At 42.3% G+C, this 18,813-nt stretch overlaps 1 protein-coding gene across 1 annotated transcript; it reads left to right on the forward strand.

The window, feature by feature from the left end:
- Positions 1 to 517: 517 nt before the first annotated feature.
- On the forward strand, positions 518 to 11,222 carry LOC146569330 (putative polypeptide N-acetylgalactosaminyltransferase 8). The gene is made up of 11 exons (XM_085281528.1): positions 518 to 811; positions 5,469 to 5,814; positions 5,943 to 6,109; positions 6,293 to 6,479; positions 6,933 to 7,130; positions 7,243 to 7,357; positions 7,657 to 7,842; positions 8,354 to 8,491; positions 8,619 to 8,711; positions 9,310 to 9,480; positions 9,590 to 11,222. Exons 1-11 carry the CDS (start codon positions 562 to 564, stop codon positions 9,707 to 9,709), a joined length of 1,971 nt encoding a protein of 656 aa, XP_085137654.1. The 5' UTR covers positions 518 to 561; the 3' UTR covers positions 9,710 to 11,222.
- Positions 11,223 to 18,813: the final 7,591 nt, after the last annotated feature.

Genomic DNA, 18,813 nt, shown 5'->3' on the forward strand with positions numbered 1-18,813 from the left:
ATGGACTCGTAATATTAATGAGATGAAGTAGGAGTTGATTTTTGTCATTAGATTTATCCTTTAGCCACTGAGGAATGTAGTCATTTTTGTGTGATAGTCTGTTGTGCACCTCCCCTCGTCATCTGGTAATATGGTGGTGTTTTGGTCTTTGCAGACTTTTCTGCAGACCTCTTTTTAGTCCCAAAGAAGCGTGAGGGATACTTATCAAGTCTGAGATTTCTGCCCGCTTGGACTACAGGCTAATTGACTGGTTAGCTATTCAATGAGGAGATGAGAGTTGTTTTTAATTAATTTGGCTGGACCATGTTTATTAACACACTATTCTTACAAAGAATTCTTAAATATACAATATATCTTTTATTGTCTGTTACATTCACGAGGCACAGTCACTTTTTTGGGCAGGTCTGGACGCACAGGGCCCGCCCATGACCCTGACGCTGCTTGCTGCAGGGCGTACCTGCCGCGATGGGCGGGTAGCGATCTTCACGTGTCTGCTCAACTAACGATTTAATAGCATTCACATCAGAAGTTATCAGCTATTTGATCTCGTCCTGTCAGTAGATGAGCTGTGTGTGTGTGCTTCTTTGTGTCCTCTCACGTTGGATTGTCTGGCTGGGAGGCTGGTGTGTTATCAGAATGAGGGGAACGTGGATAAAACGGCTGTTGTTGTTAGTGGGAGCTGTGGGGGTCATGCTGTACTTCGGCATCTTTCTGAAGAATGGACACCAACATAGCGTGGACACTAAAAACGAGATGGACACACCGCGCATGAAGACCTCGTCCAACCTGGAGGAAAGAATCAGCGATCTAAGTGAGTTCAGTCAGATTAAAGTTTCTCTTTTAGATGATTATTATTATTATTAAGATTAAATGCTACCCGTGGGTTTTATACAAGAAAGAAAGTTAAATATGGTAATAAAATTAAGCGAAATATCAATTAAATTCAGAGGCAGTTTTACATGCACATGTATTGAAGATATGACATTAAGTCAATGCCCGCCAATGATTTATTAGTAAAAAGTATAGGGGGAAAGACATTAATGAAAGCACCCTTAGTATGGTTATAAAAAGAAATAAATAGGTCTTTTGCAGTTTATTGTTGACAAATGAGATAAAATGATAACACAAGTTTATGTCCCTGTTCAATTAAAGTGTTTGTTGAGCTTGAAGAGTTTTCTTCTTCTTCGGCCATGTTCTCTTAATAATACACTCACTTGGTTGATTACTTTGCCCGTTTCTTTTATTGTTAGCAACACAGGAAGGGAATGAGATACATCATTGCTGCAGTTCGTGCCAACTGAACACACACACGGAACAGGAAGAGGAAATGAAAAAACAATCACCAAAGTAAAATCTCTTTCAAAATAAAATGATAATCAGAAAACGACAATCAGAAAAAACGTCTCTCCCAACATAAAATAAATCAATATATTTACTCATGAGAACACAAATCTAACACCCCCCCTTGTTCTCATGCTATCAACCCATAGCATCTTATGCATTTCCAAAGAAACATTTTTGAAACTTTCTGAGTCTCACTCTTGTGACTGGTTTTGTTAGTATGTCTGCAGTTTTCTTCTGATGGACAGTATTCAATGCAGATTTTCCCTTCATTTACCGCCTCACGAATGAAGTGATATTTCACATCAATGTGTTTGGACCTCTGTCTCTTCACAGGGTTTTTACTCAAAGCAATGGCCCCTTGGTTGTCCCCAAACAGTTTCGTGCATGTGTATCTTTTCTTGTCCATGCCGTTTAACAGTTGGGTTAAATACATGCTCTCCTGAGTAGTGGTTGCAAGACCAATGTATTCAGCTTCACATGTTGAGAGTGCCACTGTAGGCTGTTTCTTTGTTTTCCAAAATATTACTGGTCCCTCTTTAGTAAGTGCACAACAGTAGCCTGTTGTACTGCGTCTGTCTTTTACAGAGGATACCCAGTCAGAGTCACCGTAAGCAATTAGATCTAGATCCTCACTGCTTTTCTTAAAGATCAGTTCAAAGTCATTTGTACCTTTCAGATACCTGAGGACTTGCTTTGCCATTACTAGGTCCTCTCTCATGGGTTGAGCTAGTGTTTGAGATAGTCTGCTAACAACCCAGCTTATATCTGGTCTCGTACACGTCATGGCATATATCAAGCTGCCCACTATTTCTCTATACTCTCTTGAGTTAACAGTCTCATTTCCATCATTTTCTCCACACGTGGTAGTATCCGTTTTTAGATCACACGGTGTGGATCTGGGTTTGCATTCAGATGTCATGTTTGCTGTTGGTGCAAATGTCTCTTGGTAGTCTATCCCTTGTGTCTGGTTGTAACCTTTTGCTACAAACCTGGTTTTGAATATTTGTCCTTGTTAATTTTCTTTGAGGGCGTAGACCCATTTTCCTCCAATGGTATTTCTACCGGTAGGTAAAGTAGTCAGTTCGAATGTGTCATTCTCTTTCAGAGGGTTGATTTCTTCTGTCATTGCCTGTTTCCTCCTTGGTGCTTCTGGTGATTTCAGCGCCTCTTTATAGGTTTGGGGGATTCCACAGGTTGCTCTGTAACAGTAATCAACACTCACAGAGGTTACATTTGTTAAATCTTTGCAGTTAGATGTGTAATCCTCTAGATATTTGGGAGGTTTCCTTTCTCTGTTAGGATAGCGCTCAGTTTGTTTTTGCTCATCATCCTCATGTCTTTCTATGTCAGGGTTTGGTTCGTTTGTGGTGGTTTCCTCATCTCTAGGGGGTCTGTTCTCTGTTGCATTTTCGTTTTGTTGTCCTGTACTTTCTTTTGAGGGTACTACATACTCATAAGTCTGAATTTCTGAGTCATATTCATCAGTCTGTGTTTGTTGTTCAACAGTGTTCTTCTTGATAAATCTCACAAGCCTGTGTTTTGACACTTTTCCTGTGCGAGGGTTATAGACCAGGTATGCTGAGCTATTTTTACTATAACCCACAAATATTCCTTTTTCACATCTGGGATCAAGTTTCTTGTGGTTATGTGTGTATGCATAACAGTCTGATCCAAATATCCACAGTTTTGAGAGATCTGGTCTTTTCCCTGTTAACATTTGATATGGTGTACTTTTAGTTCTGTTACTGTAGCATCTGTTGCGGGTGTGAGCTGCATTTTGAACGGCGTAAGGCCATAATTCTTTTGGCAGCTCTTTTTCTAGTAAGAGACACCTCCCCATTTCAAAGAGAGTTCTCCATTGCTTCTCAGCTGTGCCATTTTGATGAGGAGAATATGGTGCAGATGTTTCATGCTTTATGCCTTTTTCCCTTAAAAGAGACTGAAAGGAACTGCTTGTGAACTCTGTGCCATTATCCGATCTAATGCACTTAACACTGCCGTATGGTGCACAGTCGGCTAGAAACTTTGCTGTGGCCTCTGTCGTGTCACTTTTTTGTTTTAGGAAGTAAACTGACACTGCCCCTGAAAAATCATCGGTAAATACTATAGCGTATTTATGACCACTTTGGCCACTTGGTTCAATAGGGCCGGCTAGGTCAGTGTGTACCAACTGTAATGGTTCACTCGCTTTTGGGTCGCTTTGTCTGTTTCTGTTGTTAGTGAATTTCCCTTCTGTGCACACATTACAATCTAGCATCCCACTGCCTGTGATTTTCATGCCATCTACAACATCAGGTAGTTTTAACACATCGCTAACATTACAATGTCCTAAAATTTCGTGCCATGTTTTTACATCACAAGCCAGATTAACAGTATCACAGGACATTATGTCATTGAGTGATGTTTCAATGTTTACCGTTTTCAAATAGTAGAGTCTGTTGTATTCTTCGATGGAGAAGACTGTCCCATCTTTGTTCACTAGTTCGTTCTGTCCCTTCTTGAAGATCACCTGTGCTCCATAGTTTGTAGCTGCCTTCACTGAAAATATGCTCTGAGGGTAGGATGGGATGAACAGGGCATCTCTCAGTGTGATGGTAGTACAGTGTCCTTGTGTGTCTCGTAGAGAGACGTTCGCGTCTCCCCTCTTGAGTGCAATGTTGTTTGTCCTGGATCCATCAGCGAGCTCCATGTAGTGTTCCCCAGGATCAAAGGTCTCGTCGAACTTTATGAACTTATTCTTCTCCGTAATGATGTGTGAAGTCGCACCACAGTCCACCATTAGTCCTTCTCTCATTATGTCAGTAGTCAGAGGTCTTTGACTGACTTTAAATACAAAAGTCTGCTCTTCTTTCTTGCCCTCTAGTTTTACTACAGTTAGTTTTGCGTCATCTCTGTACTTGGTTTTTCTTCTACATGTCTCATCACTGTGTGTCGAGCTTCTATGGTAGTTACACCACTTAGGTGTTCCCTTTTGGCGACAATCTTTTACAAAATGTCCTTTGTTTCCACATCCATGGCAGGTGATTGATGTTAAATCAACCTTCATCACATTATCCACTTTTACTTTGTTGTCAAATTTTTCTGTTTCCTCGTAACTTCGTAGGTTGCTTTTGAACTGTGTGAATGTTAAATCTTCACTGCTTTGAGTTGTGTGGATAGCAAATGGCTTGTAAGTTTCAGGAAGCCCCTTTAGAATCATAGCGATAATAAGTCCATCACTGATGACTTCTTTTGCATTTCTTAGAGAGGTCACTGCTTTTTCAGCTCGGATAATATAATCTGTCACTGTCTCATCTGGTTTCTCCTGTAAAGACGTCAGCTCTGTGTACAGTGCGATGATTCTGGGCTTGCCTTTACTATCGTAGTGGTCACGTAGTATTTTTAAAGCTTTTCTTCCGTCGTCAGCCGCATCTCTCATTACCAGTGACAGACTTTTATCATCGAGAAACTGTATCAGTTCAGCGTAGCATTCAGCATTCTTCTCTGCATCTGGGTTAGTGACTGATAATATAGTGTCCTTTAGGCCAATGATCCGCATGTGGCCGAGAAACTTCGCCTCCCAAAGTTCGTAACTGTTTTCGTCTCCGTTGAACACTAACCTCTGCCATCTTCCTCCTGTTGTGTCACGCCTGGGCCCATAACCTGTTGAGCTTGAAGAGTTTTCTTCTTCTTCGGCCATGTTCTCTTAATAATGCACACACTTGGTTGATTACTTTGCCCGTTTCTTTTATTGTTAGCAACACAGGAAGGGAATGAGATACATCATTGCTGCAGTTCGCGCCAACTGAAGACACACACGGAACAGGAAGAGGAAATGAAAAAACAATCACCAAAGTAAAATCTCTTTCAAAATAAAATGATAATCAGAAAACGACAATCAGAAAAAACGTCTCTCCCAACATAAAATAAATCAATATATTTACTCATGAGAACACAAATCTAACAGTGTTTAATACTGCAATTTTAGCTTTTGAACGTGCAGTGTATTTTTATTTATGCTTTTGTTTTTATCCTTCTGTATGCATGTAAACAGAGGTAGGAAATGTAGAAGATGAGTGCATGTATGAAAGTTACTCATTCCATTTCTTTGATCATGTTTTTTCTTACATTCTCTTTTACTGAAGACAAAGTACTCAGAGGTTTTGAGAAAAAGCAGGATATCATGCAGAAAATATTGGAAGAGGACAGAGAAAAACAAAGAAAATCAGCAGAAGTCCAACAGCCAGCAGTTCAAAAGCAAGCAGAGAAGAAGAAAGATGATGCAAATATCCAACCCCAAAATGAAGCAGATCAAATGAAAAAGTCTGAAAAACTGTTCCCTAACTCGGTCTTGTTCAAGGAGTGGGGGGCAAATCTCTCTGAAGATGACCAAAGAGAGGCTCAGAGCCTGTATGAGAAGTATGGGTACAATGTTTTTCTGAGCGATCGCCTCCCTCTGGATCGACCTCTTCCAGATACCAGAGATCCTCGGTACAACTTTTACAACTTTTCATTTTAATCTTTCATTCTCTCTCCTGTACATTCAAAGAAAAAAAATTACTCTATCCAGTCTATTTCTTGCTAAAATATTTCAAATTTCTGATCTTTTTAATAAATAGGTGTTTGAAAAAGAGTTACCCCAAGGACCTGCCAAGTCTCAGTGTGGTGCTCATCTACCTGGATGAAGCCCTGTCTGTTCTCCAAAGAGCCCTGCGCAGCATCATCGACCGCACTCCTAAAAACCTGCTGAAGGAGATAATAATGGTGGATGACCATAGTTCTAATGGTAAATTGGATACAAACGATTGGTTATAAGCCAATTCAAATATATCATCAAAAGCTGAGTGAAGACTATCACATCACACATGTTTGGGACTAGTTTTCTTCTTTAGATGGTTTGAATCTGCTGGTATCACTTCCTTACCCACACTTCCTTCAGAAAAAAACATAACTATCTTTTTCCATTCAGACAATCTGAAGGGTGACCTTGACGTTTATGTGAAGTTGCTTGAGCAGGAGAACCCTAATCTCCGTATTGTGAGAGTGAGGCACAGTGAGCAGAGAGGTCTCGCTCATGCCAGAGCATCCGGGTGGAGGGCTGCTACTGCTGACGTGGTGGCCATCCTGGATGCACACATTGAAGTCCATGAGATGTGGTAGGAACATGGCAGAAATACATATATTCAGTTGTTGGTTTAAGTCTTATATTTTCTGTTTTCTTTTATCATTATATTACCACATTGTGTTAAAGAACATATCAATGCTGTCTTCATGAGATTAGCTACAAGTTGACCAAATATAAATTGCCATCAGTGATTTTTTGAGGCCATGGATGTGTCAAAGTTTCACGACAGATTTGCTGAGAGTAATACGTTTTTCTTTCTCACATACAAACACTTTACATGTCTGGTGATCTGGTCCTCCTTTCCCCACATCCCCACGGTCTGCCAGCCAGACTGTGACACATAATTCCAGTTTATACCAGTTGCCATAGTCATGCTGCATAGTGTGATTGAAGAGTGTTGACCCAGACATGTCAGCAATTAATGAAATGTACACATTAGTTGACTAACTTTTCCACCTTTTCTTTGTTCCCCTCCTTCATACAGGGCTGAACCTCTGCTGACACAGATTAAAGCTGACAGAACTGTGGTGGTTTCCCCGGTGTTTGATAGAGTCAACTTTGATGATCTCAAGGTTACTACATATCATCCCAATGCACACGCCTTCGACTGGGCTCTGTGGTGCATGTATGAGAGTTTTACACCCGAGTATTACAAACTTAATGATGGTTCACTGCCTGGCAAGTAAGTTCAAGTGAAATCAATGTTTAACAATATAACAGCCATATTAACTCTATCATTATGATCTAATATCAATGTACAATAGTTAAAATAGAGTTCTCTTCTTTGACTTTAGGAGTCCATCTGTCATGGGGATCATGGTTGCTGATAGAAAGTTTCTGGGGGAAATTGGAGTCCTTGATGAAGGAATGAAAGTGTATGGTGGAGAAAATGTTGAGCTGGGAATTCGTGTGAGTAAAGACCACATGGTTATAAATTCTCTTTCATAGTAAAGCAAACATAAGTGTCTTTGCCATCAGATTATATAGAATATTTGTGCAGATGGACCTTCTGGATTTTGTTATAATCACCACAGGTGTCCGAATCTGCAGATCATTTAAAATGGCTATAAACATACCATAGAAACTGAAGGTGCAGGTAGCAAGTAAATGAATTATGTAATACAAACAAGGAGATGAGGTCCAAAGTTATATCTTAGCCATGGAAAGAATAGTGACTGAGTTTTATTGTGCTTTTTTTTTTCATGTAGGTATGGACATGTGGAGGCAGTGTTGAAGTTGTTCCATGTTCCAAGATCGCCCACATCGAGAGGGCCCACAAGCCCTACATGCCTGACCTGGGTCCTGCCATGAAGAGAAATGCCCTCAGAGTTGCAGAGATCTGGATGGATGAATACAAGCACAACGTTAACTTGGCTTGGAACATCCCATTTGAGGTGTTTTGTGGCATTGACACAAACAGCAAATTATGTTTTCTCTAAAGGATATTTCATTCTCCTGTTCATAGAGTCATGAGGAGATGAGTTATGGGTACATATTAGGCTTTGAGTGCTCTTTGTGTGTTTGAGTTTTAGCTTTTTTTGCATTGACATTTAAGGAAAATCTTTCTTCAGATTCTTCCTCAGTCACAATCTGTGAATCGATTCACATCTTCTTCTTAGTTCCTGCAGAATCATAGAATTGACACAGGCGACATTTCAGAGAGGAAGAAACTTTGTGGCATGGTGTTTGTGGCACTGACACAAACAGCAAATGACACTTTCTTTAAGGGATATTTCATTTGTTTACTTACATGACGCAAAAAAACATTGGTTAATTAACAACTTTATGAGACTTTGAGTGCTCTTAGCTTTTTCTACATTGACATTCAAAGGAAACCTCTCTTTAGATTCTTCCTCAGTCACATGAAACTATAAGCTGATTAACACCTTATTTTGCTTTTTGCAGAATCATGGAATTGACATAGGCGACATTTCAGAGAGGAAGAAACTCAGAGAAAGGCTGAACTGTAAACCTTTCAAATGGTACCTGGATAATGTGTATCCTAAGCTGGATCCCTGGGACGACCTCCTCGCATACGGAGGAGTACGTTTACTTTTCTCTGATGCTTAGTATGTTTGGTACAGAGAGGTCCTGCACAATGTGTGGGAATCTGTGTTTGATGATTTGCCTGTTTCCATTTGTAATATTCATAATGTTCTCCTGATGACAGATGAAGAACCTTGATGCTGACATGTGCCTAGACCAAGGTCCAGTACCAGGTCACACACCGATAGCCTACAATTGCTACTACTATGGACCTCAAGTAAGTGAAGCACCTTATAATTATGTTGATAATCATGATTATAAGGCAGTGCAGTTGTAAAAAACAAAAATCAAAACGAAAAACACTATAAATTGATTAAATCTTTTAACGCATACTGTATCATATTTGATACAAATTTGGGAGTTTTTCAGACTCCCCCCCCTCCCCCCCAAACAACCTCAACAAATTGCACAACACAAGTTTAAGCAAAAAATGAAGAAAAAATAAATTTGGAACTCATATTTTTAAAATTTTTAATGGTAAACACTCTATTTTCTATTTTCAAAACCTTTCTTGCAATTATTTCATGGTTCAAGCTTTAAAGGGTTACAACTGAGTAATTTTGTCTTTAAGCTTGTCTCTTTGTTAAGCTCAGGATTGTTGACAGTGCAGCTGGTATTTTTAGATCGCACCCAGGATGTCTCTTTCAAAACACAAGCATTTGTGCGTGCAATTCCATCTGAAATGAATGTCACAGTCCACAGAGATCGAAGAAGTTAATTATTGTTCCTTATTGTCTGTTGTTAGCATTTTTAACATCCTAATATCATTTTGCCCTCTGTATCTCTCTGTCTCTTTCTCTTTCTTCCTTTCTAAGTTCACATATTATCGTGGAACGGGTGAGCTCTACATTGGTGGCATGAAGTCACATAAGTACAATGACAACCGATGTTTAGCTGACACGGGCACAAAAGAAACTGAGCCTGGCCTGTACAACTGTAAAGAGGCTATGCAGAAAGGAATGGGGATATACTGGGACTTCACTCAGGTACTACAAAGTTGTTTGCTGCATCTCAGAACAGGTTGAATGAGCACTGTTAGTCTTAAAACTGAACAAACTAGCTGCCTTTTTTTTAACACTTTGCTTTCTTTCCCAGGGCGAAGAACTGAAGAACAGACAGACAAAGAGATGCCTGGAAATTATAAACAAGAAACTTATAATACAGGAATGTACAGGTCAAAGATGGACAATTCAACACATAATCAAACCCTTTTAAAGTGTGTTTGAGCTCTGCTCATTGGGCAGTGGATAAGTTACACCTGGGTGCTCTATTGAGAACAATACATTTACTTTTGCTTCCAATACTTTTAATGTGAGTGTGTGTGTATTACAGATTTTAAAGCCAAGATATTTGTAAAAATACCTTAGATATTAAATAGGTTTTGTATCAAAGATTTTCAGTCTAGAGTAGCACAACAAACTTTGAGTCTTTTCAACATTCAAGACAAAGTTAAACAGTTGTGAAATCCTAGCAGGGTGTTGCCAATTATATGTCTGTACAAGAGTTGACATGAATTGCAGCAAATCCATGTTCACATATTCTGTCCCAGTAAAACTCATGCTTGGTAATTGCAGTTTTAAAGTGATGCTTTACTTATTAAGTTTCAGCTACAATGGAGACCATAAAATAATATCTTTTAATAACACATTTGCTCTGTCTGTTAAAAGTTTGAAGGACTTGAGTTTCCAGTATTTTAACGGTAGTTACCATAGCAAAATCTATAATTCATATCTGTCCTTGTGATGGCCAAACCCGTGGCCACACTCTAAAGTCGGTAACTTTTGTATTTTCTTTCTTCATTTGAACATAGTAATACATTTTAGTTTCCAATAACTTTATTGATTGGTTTGGATACATTTGTTCTATTTGTAAGCGCGCGCATTTAGTTTACTTATGTATTCATACTTCATTTCTTTGCTTTCTGACTAACCTTTGTCTTTTTATTTCTTACCTGCCATAATCCCTGGGAGTTGCTGGACAAAAGATGGTAGCCAGGGTTTGAAACCATTAAATGCAAAGGAAGATAATTGGACCACACCACCACTTCCTGCTGAAGGGGAGAATGGGTGTTTTCTTTACTTTAAAAACAAAGTATTTGTATTTAATTAAATATTTGAGTTTAGGGTTTAATGGGGTTTTTGATTTTCTTCTTTAGTGTTTAGTTTATTAGCAAACTAGGTTGTACTGCATCGTTTGTGATTTATGATTGTGTTTTGTTTGTTACCCCTCATGTGTCACAATGGTCTGATCAGCCATTATACAGTGAGTGCAGAATTATTAGGCAAATGAGTATTGTGTCCACATCATCCTCTTCATGCATGTTGTCTTACTCCAAGCTGTATAGGCTCGAAAGCCTACTATCAATTAAGCATATTAGGTGATGTGCATCTCTGTAATGAGAAGGGGTGTGGTCTAATGACATCAACACCCTATATCAGGTGTGCATAATTATTAGGCAACGTCCTTTCCTTTGGCAAAATGGGTGAAAAGAAGGACTTGACAGGCTCAGAAAAGTCAAAAATAGTGAGATATCTTGCAGAGGGATGCAGCAGTCTCAAAATTGCAAAGCTTCTGAAGCGTGATCATCGAACAATCAAGCGTTTCATTCAAAATAGTCAACAGGGTCGCAAGAAGCGTGTGGAAAAACCAAGGTGCAAAATAACTGCCCATGAACTGAGAAAAGTCAAGCGTGCAGCTGCCAAGATGCCACTTGCCACCAGTTTGGCCATATTTCAGAGCTGCAACATCACTGGAGTGCCCAAAAGCACAAGGTGTGCAATACTCAGAGACATGGCCAAGGTAAGAAAGGCTGAAAGACGACCACCACTGAACAAGACACACAAGCTGAAATGTCAAGACTGGGCCAAGAAATATCTCAAGACTGGTTTTCCTAAGGTTTTATGGACTGATGAAATGAGAGTGAGTCTTGATGGGCCAGATGGATGGGCCCGTGGCTGGATTGGTAAAGGGCAGAGAGCTCCAGTCCGACTCAGACGCCAGCAAGGTGGAGGTGGAGTACTGGTTTGGGCTGGTATCATCAAAGATGAGCTTGTGGGGCCTTTTCGGGTTGAGGATGGAGTCAAGCTCAACTCCCAGTCCTACTGCCAGTTTCTGGAAGACACCTTCTTCAAGCAGTGGTACAGGAAGAAGTCTGCATCCTTCAAGAAAAACATGATTTTCATGCAGGACAATGCTCCATCACACGCGTCCAAGTACTCCACAGCGTGGCTGCAAGAAAGGGTATAAAAGAAGAAAAACTAATGACATGGCCACCTTGTTCACCTGATCTGAACCCCATTGAGAACCTGTTGTCCATCATCAAATGTGAGATTTACAAGGAGGGAAAACAGTACACCTCTCTGAACAGTGTCTGGGAGGCTGTGGTTGCTGCTGCACGCAATGTTGATGGTGAACAGATCAAAACACTGACAGAATCCATGGATGGCAGGCTTTTGAGTGTCCTTGCAAAGAAAGGTGGCTATATTGGTCGCTGATTTGTTTTTGTTTTGTTTTTGAACGTCAGAAATGTATATTTGTGAATGTGGAGATGTTATATTGGTTTCACTGGTAAAAATAAATAATTGAAATGGGTATATATTTGTTTTTTGTTAAGTTGCCTAATAATTATGCACAGTAATAGTCACCTGCACACACAGATATCCCCCTAAAATAGCTCAAACTAAAAACTACTTCCAAAAACATTCAGCTTTGATATTAATGAGTTTTTTGGGTTCATTGAGAACATGGTTGTTGTTCAATAATAAAATTATTCCTCAAAAATACAACTTGCCTAATAATTCTGCACTCCCTGTATATACCCTTGTATGTCATTTCATGTTTAGGTCAATTATGTATGTTTGTAGCAGTCATTTGGTTTGTTACGTTTGCAGTCTTTGCCTGAGTTCAGTTTTGTTTCTTTGACCTCTTTTATGAGCTCAACATTTATTATTCTTGTAAATATAATTTTTGGGGGTTAAATAAATGGAAACTATATTTTTCTAATAATTCCTGGGACTCCTTTTTTTCAACTCGGTCCATCACAGTCCTGTTGGCACTAGTGGGTAGTTAAAAGATTTTGAAATGTATTTTATAGATCTTATGTCTGTTATGTTACTAATGAAAAATAAATGTGGTAAAGACCTATGACGGAATATCATTCAACTGAAATATAATATAATTTAAATATTTAATTTAAACATGACTAACATCAGGATGCATGCCTAAAAGGGAACAGATATCTGACTATTTTGTAGAGTTCTCTGGAATGTAGTGCATCATAATGAAAAACTAATACAAACACACAGTCCTGAATAAAACTGCTCATTTATTTTTTCCTAATGCTTCAGTGTAACTGATTCCCATTACTTTTAAGCAGATCCCATTCTGTTAAAGGTGCTCCATTACACTGTTCATACCGACTCCACATTGCCTGTTTCAATTTTAAATCAAAAACTTTCTACATTAGACAGACAACATTCCCCCCTCCGTGAATCGCTACCTTCTGTGTCCCAGGGATCCCAAGGGCTATATTGTCGGGGGGAGGGGGGGGGGGGGCTTTTGCCCCCTGGTAGGGTCTCCCATGGCAAATTGGTCCTGGGTGAGAGACCAGACAAACAGCAATTCAAAAGACCCGTATGATTATACAATTAAGGGAACAGTTTACCCTGCCCAGGATAGGGTGACCGGGGCCCCGCCCAGGAGACAGGCCTGAGGAGGGTGCCCGACGGCAAGCGTCTGGTGGCCGGGTCTTTGTTCCCCGTTGGGCACAGACTGGACATGGGCCCATCCTCCTTTAGGTCCACCACCCGCAGGAGCTGCCATAGGGGTTGGGTACAATGTGTGTCATGCAGCTGCCAGGAGCAGGGGCTCTGGTGGACCGATCTCCGTCTAACAAGACTCACAATTGGGATATGGAATTTCACATCTCTGGTGGGGACGGAGCCTGAGTTAGTGCATGAGGTTGAGAGGTGCCAGCTAGATATACAGGGAGTGCAGAATTATTAGGCAAGTTGTATTTTTGAGGAATACCACTGCTTGTAGAAGGTGTCTTCCAGGAACTGGCAGTAGGACTGGGAGTTGAGCTTGACTCCATCCTCAACCCGAAAAGGCCCCACAAGCTCATCTTTGATGATACCAGCCCAAACCAGTACTCCACCTCCACCTTGCTGCCGTCTGAGTGGGACTGGAGCTCTCTGCCCTTTACCAATCCAGCCACGGGCCCATCCATCTGGCCCATCAAGACTCACTCTCATTTCATCAGTCCATAAAACCTTAGAAAAACCAGTCTTGAGATATTTCTTGGCCCAGTCTTGACGTTTCAGCTTGTGTGTCTTGTTCAGTGGTGGTCGTCTTTCAGCCTTTCTTACCTTGGCCATGTCTCTGAGTATTGCACACCTTGTGCTTTTGGGCACTCCAGTGATGTTGCAGCTCTGAAATATGGCCAAACTGGTGGCAAGTGGCATCTTGGCAGCTGCATGCTTGACTTTTCTCAGTTCATGGGCAGTTATTTTGCGCCTTGGTTTTTCCACACGCTTCTTGCGACCCTGTTGACTATTTTGAATGAAACGCTTGATTGTTCGATGATCACGCTTCAGAAGCTTTGCAATTTTGAGACTGCTACATCCCTCTGCAAGATATCTCACTATTTTTGACTTTTCTGAGCCTGTCAAGTCCTTCTTTTGACCCATTTTGCCAAAGGAAAGGATGTTGCCTAATAATTATGCACACCTGATATAGGGTGTTGATGTCATTAGACCACACCCCTTCTCATTACAGAGATGCACATCACCTAATATGCTTAATTGGTAGTAGGCTTTTGAGCCTATACAGCTTGGAGTAAGACAACATGCATGAAGAGGATGATGTGGACAAAATACTCATTTGCCTAATAATTCTGCACTCCCTGTAGTCGAGCTCACCTCAACGCACAGCTTGGGCTCTGGAACCAGTCTCCTGTAGAGGGGCTGGACTCTGTCTCAGTCTGGAGTTGCTATTGGTGAGATGCGGAAGACAGGGGTATCTCCTTGGCTTGCTGCCTGTCCTTTGTGGTTTCTCCTGGTGGACGAGAGGGTTTGTTCCCTGCAACTTTGGATCGGGGAAAAGGTCGTCTGTGCTTTGCCCTCATATGGGCAATGACAGTGAGACCTGGAGGGGCGTGATTGGGAGGAAAGGCCTACCGGATCTGATCCAAAGTGGTGTTTTGTTGTTGGATTTCTGTGCAAATCACCATTAGTCCATAGCAAACACCATGTTCGAACATAAGGGTGTTCATAAGTGCACGTGGCACCAGGACACCCTAGGTCGCATTGCCAAAGCTGCTGCATTGAGCTGCAGCCACAAGATAGTTTGTGCCTGTCATGGTGATAATCAGGTGTGGGAGGAGTTCCGAGAGGCCATGGAAAAAGACTTTCGGACTGCCTCGAAGAGATTCTGGCACCTCAAGATTGGCAGAGGTACCAGGGTACTGGAAAGGAGAGTCCGTCCATTAGTCGAACCTCCTGTATCCGAGGTTCCATTAGTCGAACCTCGGATACAGGAGGAACAATGCGGTTTTTGTCCTGGTCATGGACCACTGGACCAGCTCTTTACCCTCTCGAGGATACTTGAGGGTTCATAGGAGTTTGACCAACCAGTCTACATGTGTTTTGTGGACCTGTAGAAGGCATTTCACCATGTCCCTCAGAGTTTCCTGTGGGAGGTGCTTGGGAGTATGGGGTGTCTGGCGCATTGCTACTGGCCATTCGATCCTTCTACAACCGTTGCAAGAGATTGGTCCGCATAGCTTCTGCTGTGAAACATTTACATGAATATTATATACATTTAATGCCCTTTGTATTGTAGATGATTGATTTGATACATGAGTTTCTGAGAACTCTATCTCATCAACATGATCAATTGCCATAATTTCAAAATGTTACGCACAAAACTCTTTCGTTAGTCTATCTATCAATCAATTAATCAATCAATCAATCAAAGCTTTATTCGCCACATGCAGGTTGCCCTGCAGTGAAATGGGACCCCCCCCCCGACCTTACACACACAACACAGACATTACATGTGCATACAAGTCGGAGAAAAACACTGAAATGTACACTACAATGGGAAAGTACAAGAGGAAAAAAAGAGACCTCTACTCATGCTGTGCTTCTGTTACACCCCTGAAAACAGGGGGAAAAGAATCACGAGAGTGATTATGACTTGCGTCTCTCATGCAGTAGTTTAAAGCAGTGAGGAGAATGCGCGAAAGCCCCCTAGTGGAGAATAGAGACACTACTAATCGATCCCAGAAAAGGCTTACTAGCCGACCACTGATGTATAGATTGTAGTTCTCTTAAGTAACATGAAAGCCATTAATATAACATGAAAAATAATAAACTCTTAACCATTTTCTTACCATATTTACATTATTTTCGTCCTTATATCAACTAATATGAATTAGTATTAACTGAACAGTTTTATATGCAGTAGTCCTTCAACCTGTCACACTACTACTGCTACTACTGCACATTCACCCAATGTATATACTACATATATATATATATATATATATATATATATATATATATATATATATATAGGCTGTACGCTAAGCGGAAGGAAGGGGGCCGGGACTGGTGAGTGTCAGCACCACAGTCAAGGATGAGACAAGGAACATCCAAGAATACATTGGGAAGATGGCCCCAACTGACCGAGTGCTCAGTGAATACCTCAGGCAGCAGAAACCCAAGAAAGAGGGGGGAGACGAGGAACCATCATGGAAGGACAGGCCCCTGCACGGTATGTACCACCGGCAGATAGAGGAGGTGGCTGATATCCAGAAAGCTGGACAAAGCTGGACTGAAAGACAGCACAGAGGCACTAATCATGGCAGCACAAGAACAAGCTCTGAGTACAAGATCCATAGAGGCTGGGGTCTATCACATCAGGCAAGACCCCAGGTGCAGGCTGTGTAAAGATGCCCCAGAGACAATCCAGCACATAACAGCAGGGTGCAAGATGCTAGCAGGCAAGGCATACATGGAACGCCATAACCAAGTGGCCGGCATAGTGTACAGGAACATCTGTGCCGAGTATAACCTGGAAGTCCCGAGGTCAAAATGGGAGATGCCCCCAAGGGTGGTGGAGAATGACCGAGCTAAGATCCTGTGGGACTTCCAGATACAGACGGACAAAATGGTGGTGGCTAACCAACCGGACATAGTGGTGGTAGACAAACAGAAGAAGATGGCCGTAGTGATCGATGTAGCGGTTCCCAATGACAGCAATATCAGGAAGAAGGAACACGAGAAGCTGGAGAAATACCAAGGGCTCAGAGAAGAGCTTGAGAGGATGTGGAGGGTGAAGGTAATGGTGGTCCCCGTGGTAATCGGAGCACTAGGTGCGGTGACTCCCAAGCTAGGCGAGTGGCTCCAGCAGATCCCGGGAATAACATTGGAGATCTCTGTCCAGAAGAGCGCAGTCCTGGGAACAGCTAAGATACTGCGCAGGACCCTCAAGCTCCCAGGCCTCTGGTAGAGGACCCGAGCTTGAAGGATAAACCGCCCGCAGGGGCGTGCTGGGTGTTATAAAAAAAAAAAAAAAAAAAACACCTAGTGCTCCGATTACCACGGGGACCACCGTTACCTTCACCCTCCACATCCTCTCGAGCTCTTCTCTGAGCCCTTGGTATTTCTCCAGCTTCTCGTGTTCCTTCTTCCTGATATTGCTGTCATTCGGAACCGCTACATCGATCACTACGGCCGTCTTCTTCTGTTTGTCTACCACCACTATGTCCGGTTGGTTAGCCACCACCATTTTGTCCGTCTGTATCTGGAAGTCCCACAGGATCTTAGCTCGGTCATTCTCCACCACCCTTGGGGGCATCTCCCATTTTGACCTCGGGACTTCCAGGTTATACTCCGCACAGATGTTCCTGTACACTATGCCGGCCACTTGGTTATGGCGTTCCATGTATGCCTTGCCTGCTAGCATCTTGCACCCTGCTGTTATGTGCTGGATTGTCTCTGGGGCATCTTTACACAGCCTGCACCTGGGGTCTTGCCTGGTGTGATAGACCCCAGCCTCTATGGATCTTGTGCTCAGAGCTTGTTCTTGTGCTGCCATGATTAGTGCCTCTGTGCTGTCTTTCAGTCCAGCTTTGTCCAGCCACTGGTAGGATTTCTGGATATCAGCCACCTCCTCTATCTGCCGGTGGTACATACCGTGCAGGGCCCTGTCCTTCCATGATAGTTCCTCGTCTACCTCCTCTTTCTTGGGTTTCTGCTGCCTGAGGTATTCACTGAGCACTCGGTCAGTTGGGGCCATCTTCCCAATGTATTCTTGGATGTTCGTTGTCTCATCCTGGACTGTGGTGCTGACACTCACCAGTCCCCGGCCCCCTTCCTTCCGCTTAGCGTACAGCCTCAGGGTGCTGGACTTGGGGTGAAACCCTCCATGCATGGTAAGGAGCTTTCTTGTCTTTATGTCAGTGGCTTCTATCTCCTCCTTTGGCCAGCCTATTACCCCAGCAGGGTACCTGATCACGGGCAGGGCGTACGTGTTGATGGCCCGGATCTTGTTCTTAGCATTCAGCTGACTCCTCAGGTGTCTCCTCCTCAAGTCTCTCGAGTACAACAGGTGGAGGAGGGGCAGGTATGTCACCTGCAGCGGGCTCTGCCTCCTCACAAGTTGTCTCCACGACAGCTGGGTCAGGCGCCTCCAGATGGTCTCCAGCAAGAGGCTCTGGTGTTGGTGCAAGAGCAGGGACTGAAGCTGCGGGCTGAGACGTTGCTGTGAGACGTTCTTGTTCTGATGGCTGGGACACAGGTTGAGGTGGTGCGTAATGACAGCGGTATTCATCAACACTGCCCTCATCATCAGAGTCTGGCACAACAGCGACGGGTTTATCAGTCTTTTTCTGTTCATGTCTTGTACGATTATCGTTTTCAGGCACTTATTCAAAAGGTAAGTGGTCACATGACATAAGCAAGTTTCTGTGAAGCACTCTAGAGCGCCCTCTGCCTCTCTCCGGTCTTACCTCATAGATCGGGAGGTCAGGCCCCATTTGTCTGACTACTGTGTGAACAGTGTCCTCCCAATAGTCTCTCAGTTTCCCTGGGCCTCCTCTAGGTGTCAGGTTTTTGACCAGAACTCTCTCGCCAGGTTGTAACACAGAACTCCTTACTTTTGTGTCGTAGTGTCTTTTGCCCTTTTCAGCAGCTTTCTTTGCATTCTCATTTGCTATAGAGTATGCTTGTTCCATGCCCTTTCTCCATTTTTCAACGTAGTCTCTGTGGTCACTAAAATCTGTTTCTGAGTACAGTCCAAAGAGCATATCTACT

Source organism: Mchenga conophoros, linkage group LG7 (genome assembly GCF_057382185.1).
Source record: "Mchenga conophoros isolate Kocher_MC1m ecotype Shallow Benthic linkage group LG7, M_conophoros_male_GT1.1, whole genome shotgun sequence".
In the NCBI taxonomy this organism is placed as follows: Eukaryota; Metazoa; Chordata; class Actinopteri; order Cichliformes; family Cichlidae; genus Mchenga; species Mchenga conophoros.